The sequence below is a fragment of the Tupaia chinensis genome, unplaced genomic scaffold (assembly GCF_000334495.1).
Source record: "Tupaia chinensis unplaced genomic scaffold, TupChi_1.0 Scaffold146828_1, whole genome shotgun sequence".
NCBI lineage: Eukaryota > Metazoa > Chordata > Mammalia > Scandentia > Tupaiidae > Tupaia > Tupaia belangeri.
Window position 1 is genome coordinate 1,350,997 of NW_006206682.1, and position 15,250 is coordinate 1,366,246.

Below are 15,250 nucleotides of genomic sequence, written 5' to 3' on the forward strand. Positions count from 1 at the left end.
GACCCTGTGCTTTCCCAGAGGGACTCAGGGACCAGGACTTTACCTGCACACCCTGAAGATCTCACAAAACCCCAGTGTACACCTACTATGTGTCAGCCACCCAAGAGGGTTCAAAGAGAGGCCTGGTATTCACCCAGAAAGCTCCGGACACGTGGCTGAGATCTTGCTGCAGAGGCTCGAGCCCCTCACACACTCAGCTCTGCCCCTCCTGTGCACGACGGGATGACAGTGGGAACCAGCTTTCAGAAAGGGGGACGGGATGAGACCAGGGCGTGAAACCTTGTGACAGTGGAGCGAGGTTCTTGGGACACGTCAGCTGCATTTAGCAGGCGCCTATTAGGTGCCACTGTGGTCTGTGCTCTGTGCCTTCCGCCACCACCTCGGCTATCAGGGCCCTCGCGGCCTCCTTTCTGGCAGGGAAATGGAGGCTCAGAGAAGTGACATCCTGTCCCAGGACATGGCATTGCTGCGTGGTGGTGTGTACCTGTTCTGTGCCGGGTCCTGAACCAGGGGCTCGACTGCCTTCTCACTGAATCCTCAGAGCGGTTTGCAAACACTCTCTGAGGTCAGTTTTCCAGATGAGGAAACCCAAGCTCAGCAATGCTAAGCGGGAGCGCTGTGTGGTTTGCAGAGCCCACGACCCGTGTTACAACCACAGCACCCTGCCGGGGAGTGTGCCAAGCACATGGGGGGCCTGAGGGGGAGGGCAGAGGAGGCCCCACCTGGGGCCCCAGCATTACCATAACGTCACACCCTCTGCCACTCTGACCCAGGTCCTCCAGGACTGAGAGCCAGTGAGGAGGCTGCCCATGATGCCCTGGGGTCCACTCTCACGGAGGTGGCTTGGTTATGAAAGTGGGTTTTCTCTGTTTTGAGCTCTACTTCCACCTCCCGCCCTTCTGCCATGGGATAACCCTCACCCACGGCTGACTGCACTCTGGGACGTCCCGGACTCCAGAACCGTGAGCTGAAAAAGCTCCAGTTATCGGGAACCAGCAGTTAGCGTAATGGCTATGTCACTGGCCTCCCACGTAGTCGACCGCGGTTCGTGTCCCGGACCCGGTGGCTTAAAACTCACGCCGGGCGCGTGTGCGTGCGTGCCCAAGATCCCGAGAGGAGAATGGAGGAGAAGGGATTGCGGCGTGACCATCCCCCCTGGGGGGTGATTTCTCGCTTTCTGTCTCTATGTCTCTCTGTCTGTCTGGCGAGCGCACGCGCCCTACAGTGAAAATCTCTCCAAAAAAAAAAAAAAAAAAAAAAAAAGCTCCAGTTATTTCTGAATGACCCAGTCTGCGGTATTCGGTTACAGCAGCACGAAACAGACTAGGACAGACCCCGTTCTGAAAGGCACAGATTGCTATAGGGCGCGTGCACTCGCCAGAAAGACAGAAAGCAAGAAATCACGCCCCAGGGGGGATGGCCACACCACAATCCTCTGTTCTCTCGGGATCTTGGGCACGCATGCACACGCACCTGGCATGAGTTTAAGCCACCGGGTCTTGGACTCAAATCACTGTCGACTACATGGGAGTCCAGCGAGATAGCCATTACACTAACTGCTGGTCCCTCCAGAGGTTCACCTTATCAGAGAATGGAACCCCACTATTTTCCCATTTTACAGGGCAGGGCGCTGAGGCGGTAATGGCCCAAAGCATCTCTCTGGGATTGGAACCTGGACTTGAACCTGTGGCTTCCAATCTGCTGCTGCTCCCACCCGGGTCATTCTGTTGTGAGGGCAGCTGCCTGCAGGTATCTGGCCTTGAGGCGGCTGTTTCAGGACTTGGACGCCCTGCAGAGCTTTCCTCTCCTCTGCCGCCAGAGTTCAGCCTCGGCCTGAGGACGGCGCTTCCTGGGAAGGGAGGGCAGGCCCGGCAGGGGGAAGCAGGGGGAGGCAGGGGGAAGCAGGGGGAGCCTCCGGGTGCCCGGAAGGCGGTGGTCACCGCAGAGGGAAGAATGTGGGCAATAAAAGGCTCACAGATTCTTTCTCCCAGGGAGATAAGCAAATCCAAAATACAGAACCACTGGGCGTGCCACAAATTAGGCTCGTCCATCCCCGTCTCCTGCCTGCTCTTGAGACATTTTGGGGAAGAAAAAGGGCACTCGGGGTATGGGGTGGGTCCCCCTGAATTCCATGCACATGAGCTGGTCCCCGTGGGCTTGGGAGCCCAGACAAAAGCCTTATCACAAAGCAGAGAAGGATCCCTTTGTCTAAAGAGACTCCTCCCAGCATCCTTAGGATGAAGCCAGAGATGCACCGAGTCCTGGCCTGCTCGGAACCCTCGCTCCCTCCAATGCAACATTTTAATTCCCTCTTCCGGCTAGGATTTTCTACTGTGATGAGGAAAAAAAAAAAAAAAAAAAAAAAAAAAAAAAAAAAAAAACCTAAATAAGATGTATTTCTGGGAAGGCATTTCCCTTAGAGCAGTGATCTGATTATAGAGCCTCTCCCCCTCCGAATTCCTGGAGGTGTGGGACGCCAACTTCCCTCCACCCTGGCACTTAAATGAACAATTCTGCTCGTTTTGTTTGAAAGATTTTTGCTCTAGAGTGCGTGTGTTTGCAGGAGAGACAAAGCGAGAAAGCACCCACCAGGGGGTATCACCATGCCACCATCCCTTCTCCTCCACTCTCCTCTCGGGATTTTGAGCACATGTGCCCATGGGAGTTTCAAGCCACCAGGCCCAGGACTCGAACTGTGGTCTACTATGTGGCAGTCCAGTACCTTAACCAGTACGCCATCTGCTGGCCCTGCTCTTCGTTTTAAAATAGAAATTTGGAGGGAGGTGACAAGGATGGATACTCATTTTGCTGTTCACCTTTACTCAAAAAAATCATGTTATTTCACTTTATTTATTTTAATTTGACCAGAGACAAACAGAGAGAGAGAGAGATTAAGAGAGAAAGTGAGAAAGCAAGCCACCAGGCCCAGGATGCACACTGCAGTTGGCCATGTGGGAGTCCAGCACCCTTAACCACCACGCCACCTGCCGGCCCCTAGTCTCCTCATTTTCAAGGCTATGCAATTTTCAAGGGAAATTAAATCCCTCTGGGACTGACTCATCCTATACCAAACTCATCAAAATGTGGCTTTCAAGGCCCCTTTGAAGTCCTGTACCTAGACATGCGCCCTCACATTTAAAACATTGGAAACAAGGGCCTATTAATGACACAGCCTCTCCAGTGAGTGCTTCCTTGGGTTGCAAAGGGAAATTTGGGGCCAGCCAGGTGGTGTGGTGGTTAAGGTGGTTAGATTCTACGAGGCCGACAAGTGCAGTTCAAGTCCCAGACCAGCAACTTGAAAAACACACACCAGGTGTGTGTACGCGTGTGAGCCCAGAATCCCAGGAGAGTGGAGAAGGCACTGTGGCTGGCCTTCCCCCTGGGGAGGGGTGTTTTCTCACTGTCTCTCACTCTGTCTGCCTCTCTGGGGGGGGGGGAGCACACACACCCTACAGCAAACTTTTAAACAAGGGAAGAGGTGGGCCTCTGTGCCACGGGCTCTTCCGGGCTGAGATCTCCGCGGGCGGCTGGCAGCTGCTCTCCGCAGTGCCGGCCTGCCAACTTCAGTAGGAGACGGGCAAAGTCAACCAGAGAAAGTCAGAATGCACTTGGCGCCCGGCCTGTGCTGCGTCAAGTTTCAAAGTTTTCAAGGTGTTTGCACAAACAGCCGGTTTCCATAGCAGCCGAGTCCAGGTGCAGATAAGAGCTGCCCTCTGGTTCTGCCCACCGGCCAGAGGGGAGCTGCGGATTCCCACTCGGGGATGGCTTTGATGTAACAGGTGGCATTTTACAGGGAATTGCACCTCGGGCCCCAGGTGCTGACCAGGGCCTGGTGTGGCCTGTGCAGGAGCAGGAGGGACTCTTCTTACAGCTCCCAGTGGGGTTCATGTGATCCTCACGTGGAGACTTGCTCAGAGAAGTGAGACAAGGTGACCTCCCCAGGGCCTTGGCCGCTGGACTCCTAGTGTTGGGCCTGAGGTTGAAGTCCACTTCCACCCATGACTTAGGAATGCTGCCTTCTCCCAGAGAGCAGAAGGGCTTCAAGAGGGGGAGAAAGCCAGGCTGTGCCCTGCAGTCCTCGGCAGGGGACCCAGCATCATCTGTGGCCTGGCCAGACCCTGCTGTGCAGAGTCTGGGTGGACCCTCCAAAGCCCATGACCCTCTAGGACTGGGAGTCCAGGAAACAGCCCTCTGGGGTTAAGGGTGCTCCATGCCCGAGGGGCAGAGGCCTCGCTCCTCCTCCCCCCTTCCTGCAGGCTGGAGGGCTGGAGTTCCAGCAGGGACTTCCCATCCCTATGGCAACAGGCAGCTTTCTCTGTAGCTTTCCAGTCCTCCTACTGGGCTCTTGCATAAGGGCCATATAACCAGTGGCAGAGCCCACTCTGGGGTCATAAAGGCCGCAATCAGGGCCTGCTCCTGAGAGCCCAAAGCTGCACACATGTCAATGCAGTGGTGCCACCGGGCTGCTGTGAGGCCGGGGAGGAGTGGGTGCTAAGATCCTCCTGAGGATCAGCGGAAGTCCTGCTTAGCAGAAAGGAGACCCAGAAGACGAGAGAAGGGGGAGGAAGACCAACAGTAAATATCCACCCTGCTGGTCTGGGGCAGGTGGTGACAGGACAGAGTGGTCTGAATATACTCCCTAACATGAGGGTGTCCAGCCCTCAGGCTCCTTCTCTGCAGGAGCGAGACCAGACTTGTCAAAACACTTTGCGAATCTGTGTCCTTTCAGCTGGGGGCTGGGAGGGCTGGTCAGAGGCTGAAACCATTCTTTCCGAAATGACACCGTCCAGGCCAGATGGTGACATAGCAGTAGCGCAGCTGGAGCCACATGGAAGAGGTCCTGAGTTCACATCCCGGGACCTCCCTGAAACTCCAGGTGTGTGCAAGTCCTCGAGCCAGGCCGGCAGAGAGCAGATGGATCATGTCATGAAGATCCTGCTTGGGATGCCTGCCGGTCTCTCAAGGAAGGAAAAAGACATATGTCATCTGAGAACACCAGGGGAACTTTCCGGAGCATTTTATTTAATAAGTTATAAGATACAATTTACAGTCGGCATTTGATTCCAGTTTGGCTTTCACGTCCCCGTTTACGGCATTGTGGTCCTTGCACATTGGGCTTCGGGAGGCCCAATGTCTAATAGATGAGCTTTTACTGCCAGTCCTCGGCCAGGCTTCTACTGCTGAAGAGGCACCCACCTGGTCCCCAGCCACACCACTGGCCACTCCCTCAGGACTGAGCAGCAAATCTGCAAGAGCTTCGTGCTTGGGCCATATCGCCTCTGGCCTCCACAGTCAGGCCATGTCCCAGAATGCTTTAACACAGTCCCGCGCCAGCATGGCTCTGCAGGCAGGCCTGCAAAACACCCTACACCTGGCCTTAGAATTCTGCACCTCCAAATTACTTTCCAAACAACCTCAGATGACGTGGTTATGGCCAAATACACAGCCACTGTCAGCTCTGCAGTTGTCACTCTTTCTGCCAAACGGTAAAAAGATTTCCAAGAGCAGCTGCCCTTTCCTGGTCCTTGACAACCCCCCAACTTTGAGACCGAAGGTCAGCAGGTGTTTCATTCTTTCCTGTCTACATTATCATCATCTTCCAGGTAAGGTGACCTCCGAGGCTGCCTGGGGTGGGTGCAGAGCGTCCTGCCCGTGACACGCCTCCGTGATGAGGGCTCTGAGACACGGACCCACCAGGCTGACAAACACTGGAACGTGGAAACGTCAAGGGCTAGTGTTGGCTAAAAGGGCTCTTTGGCAAATGCCACATGGCTTGCCACTGCAGAATATCCTCAGACCAAGGAACTGGAACGGACTTTAAGGACAAAAGCAAAAACGGGACTGCCAAGATGGTCACACGTTACGATTCTGCAAGGAGATCACCATCAGAAAAGGGCAGAGGCACCAAGAAGCCTCGTGGGCCGGCCTGCCCTATGAGACGGTAAGAAGGGGGCTGAGAAAGAGTGGGACTAAAACCTCGGCGGTAACCCCCTAGACTTTTCTATCGAGCAGGGACTAGACGGATGAAGCTGATCTTCCACCACCTTTGTTAAATGACAACCTAAAACTAGGTCTGCTTTTCCGTCTTTCCCTCACCCCCAGTCTTGCTCCATAAACGCTGAAGAGTGAGCCAGGAGCTAAGGCTCATCAATTTCATTTTGTAAAAACATTGGCCCTGCCCGTGGCCCAGGTCTGTCTGCAGTGGGTGGCTTGTCACCGAGAGCACTGTCTGGAACCCAGTGCACACGGGGTCTTCTCAGAGCACACGCTGGAAGAGTCTGTATTTCTTAGGATTCCCCAACACATCCCCCCAGAGTCACACCTAGGGCTTGGGCTTATCTCTGAAGGCACTTTAGAAGGGTAATGTTTTAGGAACGGGGTTGGAGACCCTGAAACAGGCCAGAGGACTTTGTATAAAAGGAAATATAAAAAGGCGACAAATGCAACCACAAGAACTCCTCCTTGGATTTGATGAAGATGGTTTTAAGGCACCGTGACATGGAAGGGGCTGCCGGGAATGTGCTCCTCCCCCCACTTCACAGCCAGGACGTAATCCCCCCTCTCCTTGACGACGTATGTGACGTTGTACTGTTGGTTGCCCACGTGCTTCATGGAGACCTCTTCGCAGGGCGTGGTGGGCCCGTGGACCCCGATCAGCAACATGTTGGAGCCTAGAGGCAGAAGAAGGTGGTCACTCTATCCGGATGGGCCGGGACAGGCAGAGGAGGGAAGATGGGGGCCAAAGGCAGACAGACAGGTACTGCCCAGTGGGCTTCTCCAATGATACTGGGGCCCCTGCAGAGTTGGGGGAGGGCAGGGATTCTGAGGGGAGATGCAGGGAGCTCTTCAGTCCTGCCACATCCTGCCTGGGGGACCTTGAACGTGGGACTGCCCCTCTCCCTACCCTAGCTTTGGCACCTGTGAATGGGATGATAGGAGTACCTGCCTCGTGAGCGTGCCGTGAGGTTTCAGGAGTTACTACGGCTAAGACCCTAGCACCCGGTAAAGGCTACTGAAATGTTTGTCATTATCTTATCTCTTCTCAGAAGAACCTTTAGGAAGACACTATTATTATTACCTTTTTATTATCTGCCAGAGGATGTGTGTGCTCACCTTAGAGAGGAGACGGCAGAGAGGGAGAGAAGGCACACCCAGTAGAACGTGGCCATGCCACAACCCCCTGTTCCCGTCTCTCTATCTTTTTGGGATCTGGGGCATGCACACGCGAGCCAGGGCAGGATTCGTACCCTGGTTGGTCATGTGGGATCCAGCCCCCTTCACCCACAGGCTGCAGGGCCAGCCCATGTTATTCCCCACAGAGAGAAGAGGAAACTGACTTTTATTTTTGCCAGAGAACAGGTCTGATTGCCAAAGTCAGAGAGACCGAAAAAGAGGGAGAGGGAGAAGTGACCATGAGGGCAGCCTGGAAACTGACTTGAAGAGAACTTAGTAACTTGCCCGAGGTCATGTGGCTATGAAGCTTCATGAATAAGTAAACCAATGAATAAAGTGGTAGAGCTAGGTTCCCGGCCTGGGTGTGCTGGAGACCTGAACCCAGGTAACTGCCTGCTGACTGACACGCAAATAATTCCCAAGTTCAGACTGCGGTTACAGCAGAGTCGGGGCCAGGCTGCTGATACAGCCTGCCCGCAGGAATGGGGATAAAACCAGCTTTCTAATCCCCGGAGGTCATGTGACAGGACCGAGAGGTGACGGTTTCCAAGTATTAAATGCAGGAAAATAGGGTAATAACCGTGGTTCCTTGCCCACAGTTGGGTTACACGGGGTGGGCACTGCAGAAGACCCAGTGTCCCAGCAGGGAAGGCCGAAGCGCACGCCCGCCCGCCCCGGCCCAGCCCGGCCCAGCAGGCCCGCGCTGCCTACCGGCTTTGCTGCAGTCCACCAGGAAGGAGCTCTTCTGGCCCACGAAGGCCTTGGACAGCCCCGCCCCCTTGGAGGTCACCTTGCTGGCGTCCGAGGAGGCCTTGGGGATGGCGCTATAGCAGGTCTCCGTCGAGGACCTGGTCACCGACTCCACCAGGATGGACGAGGTCTCATTGGCTGAGCCAGGGCTGACCAGACGCTGGCCTAAGACATAGCGGGGAAGGGAGCAGCTATGAATGGCCAGGCCAGGGCACAAGTGAGTGCCCCCCACGGAAGCCCCCAGCTGAGCCCTACACCCCAAACACTTGGCTACCCACAGCACCAATTACCACACCACCTGCCGGCCTCCATAATTCCTTCTAGCCCTCTAGGGTCCCACCTCATACCTCTAGGAACTGGTTTTCTGAATAAATGGGTGAATCTAGGCTTGACCTAGAACACCTCCCCCACATAAAGACTTGCCATCTTATCCAATTTCACACCTTTCTATTTACATAACACACTACTTAGAAGATAACAGAACAGATTCTTGGCACGAGTGAGCATGATTTTTCTACCTAAATTTTCTGCATTGGATCTACTACTATTTTTTTTTTTTTTGGGGGGGGGATGTTTTGCTATAGGGTACATGTGCTCACCAGAAAGATAGAAAGCGAGAATTCAGCTCCCAGGGGGGATGGCCATGCTGCGATCCCTTCTCCTCCATTCTCCTCTTGGGATTTTGAGCACGCATGCACACTCACCTTGCATGAGTTTTAAGCTGCCAGGTCTGGGACTTGAACCACAGTCGACCACATGGGGTTCTAGCAACATAACTGCTACACTATCTGCTGGTCCCTGTCCCTATACTACTACGATTAAATAGTGAGTCATGATACTTGGAAGGGATTTATTTACAGTAGAGGTGATTTTTACTGTTTGTTTTTCTCCCCCAGCATTTTATAGAAAACACATTTTAATTAATTGAAGAAAATCTTGGGACCAGCAGTTAGCTTAATGGCTATGTCGCTGGACTCCCATGTAGTTGACCATGGTTCGCATCCCGGATCCGGTGGCTTAAAACTCACGCCGGATGCGTCTACGTGTGTGCTCAAGATCCCGAGAGGAGAATGGAGGAGAAGGGATTGCGGCGTGGCCATCTCCCCTGGGGGGTGATTTCTTGCTTTCTGTCTCTCTGTCTCTGTCTGGTGAGCGTACGTGCCCTATAGCAAAAACCTCTTAAAAAAAAAAGAAAAGAAAATCTTGTAATTTTAAGTGAAGGTTAGAAATAAGGGGAATTTCCAGGCCCTGACCTAAACAAATACATCAGATTTCAAATATGTAAATATTTTTCCTTTTCTGTTAGAAACAGAAAACTACGTAACACGCTTTCTCAGCTTTAACACCTACTCCACACCACGTATTTATTTTTGCAAGGTTTAAACACACACTGCCCCCTGCCACGCTGCAGCATTTTTTTTAAAGAATGATTTAATTCCATTTGTTATTATTTTTTAATTTGACCAGAGAAAGACAGAGAGAGAGAGAGAGAGGGAAAGTGAGAAAGCAAGCTGCCAGATCTAGGACTCACATCACAGTTGGGAACTTAGCGCCTTCACCCACCACGCCACATGCTGGTCCCAACACGCCATTTCTTTAGATTTAAGACTCAAAGTGGATTCAACATGGGGCCAGCCGGTGGCATGGTGGTTAAGACACTGGACTCCCACATGACCAATGACAAATCGAGTCCCGGACCTGGTGAATTGCTTTCTTACTTTCCCTCTTTCTCTCTTTCTCTGGTGAACACATGTCCCCTATGGCAAAGTTTTAATAAATAAATGAATAAGCAAATAAATAACCAATCCATCCAATTTAGATGCAGGTTCACCGTATCTAAACTCCCCCACAGCCCACAGGGAGGCGGAATAGCTGCACGGGTGCTCGGTCGTTACCTGTCACCTTGGCCTTGAAGGGGCTGCCCACAATGTGGTTGGGCCCGCCATACTTGACGCTGATCAGGTAGTTCCCAGGAGCCATGGGCGTGTACATGACTTTGTATCCCTCTGGCGTCTCCTGGCAATCCATTTTCACCTTGGATGGACCTTCGATGGTGACGGACAATGTCCCCGGGCCCGCGCGGGTAGTGTTGATGAAAAATTCAGACTGGATCCCTGGGAGGAGGAAGGAAGCAGGAGGGCTGTACTGACGGTCTGGAGGGGTGGGGTGCAGGGTGGCTGGCTTTCCTGGGGCACCTGCACAGCTGGGGTGGTTAGTCTTGGGTGACCTCGACTAAGGAATTCCTAGAAACCTGGTTGAGTGTGACGGCGAGTGTCTGTGGGGTGTTCCCAGAGGTTAACGGGGGAGGCCGAGTAAACAAGGCGGGAAGGGCCAGCCCAGTGTGGGCGGCACCATGTGGTCAAGCAAGAGCCCGAGAGCGGTTGGACGGAGGTGCTGGTCTCTTCTGACAGAGCCGGGGAACCTGCGGCCTGCTGAGCCGAATTCCAGGCGCTCCTGCCTCTGAGCACCAGGATTCGTTCAGGGCAGCGGACCTCTGGGTCCTCGGGCTTTGGGCCTGGGACTGGGGATCACATGGCCTCTTCTCACTGTTACCAGCGTCCCGGGCCTCCAGCCTGCAGATGTCCTGTTTGGGCGTCTCTGCTGCCCCAGCTGTCAGCTGAGTCCCCCACAAACCCCTGTCCTGGACCGGTACGAGCCTACCGGTTCTGTCTCCCTGGAGACCCCTGACTAATACAGCTCCTCTCACCAGGGGCCTGCTGTGGGAACCTGGGGGCCCAGGCGTGCCGGGCGGAGCTCCTGGCACAGGGCACCGCAGGCACTGGCTCCCTTTCCTGCCGAGGCAGGGGTGTGGCTGACATTTCGTCCACAAGCACCCACTGCCTGGACACCCTGTTCTTGCCTTGGACACAAGGGGTGACTGAGGGCGAGAAGCCTGAGTCGCCATTGTGAGCCTGAAATGCTGCTTCAGCCTCCAGGTCCAGCTCCGACTGGGGGTGGGGAGGCACAACCCGATGACCGTCCCTCTCTCCTCTGGGTGGGCCAGGAGAGCCAAGAGACCCCGCATTGCTTCCCTCCTCCTCAGGACCCCAACCCCAGACACCACGCGGAAGACCAGGGTGGCCGCTGTGACCTGCAGGCCCACCCACATAGCCATGAACATCAGCAACGAGAACGGAACACACAGGAGCTCCTGGATCTGAGCCCCGTGTCACACGCATGTGACGGGGAGTCCTTTCAGGGACTCCTGCTTCACAAGTGACCTGGGGGCTCGGGGAGGTCCGGCCACTTGTCAGTCACACTGCATACCCAGGAAGTGGTAGCACTGGGATCCGAACCAAGTGTGCAAGGCTCTGGGTGCCCACGCCCACCCCTCGGCTGCCAGATGGACAGTCACACGGAGTACAGCCCTGAGACTCCTGCCCTTGTAGCTGGCCCAGGGCGCTGCAGACACCTGCCAGGAGATGGGAGAGAGGCCAGGTGTGCCAAAGCCCACTATGGAGCCATTCCTGCCCGAGCCTCTGCTCCAGAGAAGCCCCCACTCCAGGCCCAAGGGGATTGAAGGGATCGGGGGGCCTCTGAGGTGTCCAGGCATCAGCTGTGTGCCTGTGCTCTGCCCTCTGTGGGGTGTCCCTGGCATGGCCTTCCCAAGCAGGGCTGCACATTTGGCCAGAGCCCTAGAGGCCACCCCAGCTGGGAGATATTTTGGTTTAATTATAGCTCTCAGGACAGAGAAAGTATTATTGTTCCAGTTATCAATAAAACAAAGGAGCAGCCGTCATGTGACCCTCAAATATAACACAGCTGTCTCTGGACGTTCCAGGGACTCCTGTCCCAAAGTCCCCCAACTATCTCCACCTGGTCACGACATCTAATCTGTGCAGCCCCTTCAGCTGCCAGGGGGGCTGGGGGCTTTGTGGGGAGGAAGCGGAAGTACGCGACGAGGGGACACGTGTTCGGGAAACAGCTCTAAGGAGACTGTCAGGCAACAATAGCAAGAGATTTTTGAAGTGAAGTTGCAAAGACCTGGTTGCCAGAAACCCCACTCTTTTCCCCTTTTTTTGAGAAAAAGGTGTGTGTGCTCACCAGAGAGACAAAGTGAGAACTCACCACCTGGGGGAGATAGCTATGCTGCAATCCCTTCTCCTCCATTCTCTCCTCAGGATTTCTGGGCACACACCCGTGCCCAGCGTGATTTTCAAGCCACCAGGTCTGGGACTCAAACCGTGATCGCCCATGTGGGAGTCCAGCATCTTAACCATCACGCCACCTGCTGGCCCCAAGGAGCCCCACCTTTTCTAACGAGCTGCAGCCTTCCTGAGAAAAACCAGATCATCCTGTGAGGACCCTACCTGGCAGGCACGGGGAGGTGGAAAGGGGCCATCCGGAATCACGGGATGGAGCTGCCTGCCTGTTACCTCCTGGAAGGTCCATTTGGGCTCCCTGCTTGGGCCCATTTTATAGGAAAGGGAGTGGAGGCTCAGTGAGGTCAGACAGTGCCTCAGAGGCACTTAGCTGGGAGCAGCAGGTCTGGGTCTGAAACCTAAGGTCTGTCCCACATGGCACTGAGGCACCCGCCTGAGAGAAGACAGGAGGAAAAGCCACGTGCAGAAATCTGTCACCGAGCCGCCTCCATAACCAACAGACTCCGAAATAACTAGGCTGGGCCGGCCCCGTGGCCTCATGGGTAAAGAGCTAGATCCCACATAGCTGATAATGCACTTCCAACCCCAGCACTGGCAGCCTGGAAAACAATCCGTGTGAGTGCCCCAAATCCTGACAGGACGGAGGAACAGGAGGGGCTGTGGTCTGATCATGTCCCACTGCGGGGCGAGGGCTGTCCTCTCCCTCCCTATTTCTCTTTGGCAGGTGCATGTGCCTCTGGTCATTTTCTTTTCTTTTCTTTTCTTTTTTTTTTTGAAGAGAAATTTTTGCTATAGGGTGCATGCACTCACCAGAGAGAGACAGAAAACAACAGAGAGACAGAAAATGAGAAATCACCCCCCAGGCGGGATGGCCATGCCACAATCCCTTCTCCTCCATTTTCCTCTCAGGATTTTGGGCATGCATGCATACGCGCACGGTGAGTTTTAAGCTGCCAGGTCCGGGATTTGAACCACAGTCGACTACATGGAAGTCCAGCGACGTAATCATTACACCATCTGCTGGTCCCATGCCCTCTGGTTAAATATATATATATGGGCAGGGTGGTCTCCCCCCAGACACCATGTACACCCAGCTGACTTCTCGACTTCAGTGCATGTTGAACACAGCCTGTCTCCACCTTTAAGGTGGAAGAGGGTGTAGGGATGAGGCTGTCCGGTGAGCCTTGTGTAGATCCGGTTGCTGGATCGTTTCATCAGGAAAAGTGCTCGGCCGCTCTGGTTCTAACTCCCAGCCTCTCACCTGCCCCTCTAGCAGAGAGCTCAGCCTCAAATTCTTCACATTCCCCTGCTCCAAAATCTGCAGAATGGACCATTCATACCCCAAGCCAAGAGACACAGCAAGCTCACCCACAAAACCCCAGGGGAGTTGGCTTTGTTTAGAAGGTACAGACACCTTTTCATTCCATTCACACTGCAGCTGTGTAACCTCAGGATGGGTATTTGGGAAAAGGCTAGGGAGCCGGAGCACTAGAAAAACAAGCCGCCTGCCCTGGACGAGAGCATATTTACACAGCGTTTGAAACAGGCTCCCTCTGTGCCTCTCCCCGCCTGGCGGGGTGCCTCCCTGCAAGACCAGCTCCTTTTCTCAGCAGGGTTCAGCGCTTGCAGAGCGCAGCCTGAAACCCGAGCTCCCGAGAAGGTGTGCGAACCGCCAAGAGGAAGTGGGAGAGGATCCAGGCACAGCTGGCGTGAGCCAGCAGGAGGACGGGCTGGATTCTGGCCAGCTTAGGAGAGCCCAGCGGCCACTGAGGGCCTGGCCCCAGGCCTGTCATGGGCTCCCAGTACCAGGAGGGCCCGACCTGCACCCTGGACAGTGGGTGGCTTGCCAGGGGCTAAATGACTGCACTGGAGCCTGGAAACCATTGCAGGGTGGCAGGAGGACAGAATGCCCCCTCCCCCCCAAGCAGGCTCGGGGGACAGTTAGTGCCTCTAGGGGAGGCAGCAGAACTCGGGGCTAGGGCACAGGCTCTGAGGTCACAGCCCTAGCCACCTCCTGCTTCTGCCCTGGCCAAGCTGAGCAAGTCGGAGGAGAGCCTCAACCTCTCTCCCGTTCCTCATCTGTAAAATGGACACTGTGTCAGGCAAAACGAAATGTGCCTGTCAGAAAAAGGACGCTGCTGGCCCGGAGACTCGTGTGCAGCCAGCCTGGATCCTCTGGGGAGTCTGGCAGCACTCAGACCACCCCTGCTGAGGCCACTGTTTGGCTAGAGCCCCGGGCAGCAGGCCAGCCCGTCAGCCACTCCTGCACCTGGGCAGGGCCCAGCCACTGTGGACACTCGCCCGGCCCCCAGGGCTGGATGCCAAGCAACTACGACCACTTGTCCCTGGCCCGTGGGGAAGGTATCTGCTCCACCCCACTCACTAGGTGGGGGAGGGATGGTGAGCCGGGGTACACACTCCAGGGACTCAAGAACCCCAGATGGGCTGCCTTCCTAAAAACCCAAAATAAGACCACGTGTAAACCTCATTCCAGTGAGTCCACACGGGAAACCTTCTCCACAGAGAAGCCTGAGGACACCCCCTGCAACACCCCAACTGGACAACACCAATGGCCATCTCTAGGGCCCTCTTAAATAACTCGCAGTTCACGGTAAGAATACAAACTGCAGTCCCATTGCAGGGCAGTGTCGGGGGAGGCAGGGGGAGTGCAGGTCTTTGCCATAGGGCACGTATGTTTGCTGGAGAGAGACAGAGACTGTGAGAGGGAGAGTGAGAAATCCCCTCTCCCCCCCAGGGGAGATGGCCACGCCACAGTCCCTTCTGCATTTTCCTCCTGGGATTTTGGGCACGCACTCACATGCACATAGCATGATTTTCCAGCTGCCAGTCCCAGAACTCAGACAGTGTTTGGCCACATGGGAGTCTAGCACCTTAACCATCACACCATCTGCTGGCCTGAGATGGGTATTTTTTGACATGGAAAGATCTTTTCCACCTCATGGTCAGAAAAACAAGCTGAGGGGCCAGTTGATGGTGCAGTGGCAACGTGATGTCCTGCCATGCTGTCCATGGGAAGGTCCTGGGTTCAAGGCTCCCTGCCCGGGATCTGGGCTGGCTGAGGCTGGGAGTGCAGGTCTCTGTCTCACGGGAGACATAAATAAACTTTAAAAAGGCTGTGCTACAGTACATGTAGCATGTGACTTCCGAAAAATAAAAGCAAAACTACGCACAGACCTAACAGTGCAACTAGCTAACCAACCCGG

General features: G+C 54.8%; 1 protein-coding gene across 6 annotated transcripts in view; it reads right to left on the reverse strand.

The window, feature by feature from the left end:
• Positions 1-5,001: 5,001 nt before the first annotated feature.
• The window catches only part of FLNB (filamin B), a 158,587-nt gene continuing 148,338 nt past the window's right edge, over positions 5,002-15,250 (reverse strand). For all 6 annotated transcript variants that reach the window (XM_006169179.3, XM_006169178.3, XM_006169177.3 and 3 more), the window contains 3 exons: positions 9,819-10,037; positions 7,885-8,088; positions 5,002-6,671 (listed from right to left, as the gene is read on the reverse strand). In XM_006169179.3, coding sequence (XP_006169241.1) covers positions 6,484-6,671; positions 7,885-8,088; positions 9,819-10,037 — 611 coding nt within the window. In that variant the 3' untranslated portion in view covers positions 5,002-6,483. The remainder of the gene's footprint in view (positions 6,672-7,884; positions 8,089-9,818; positions 10,038-15,250) is intronic.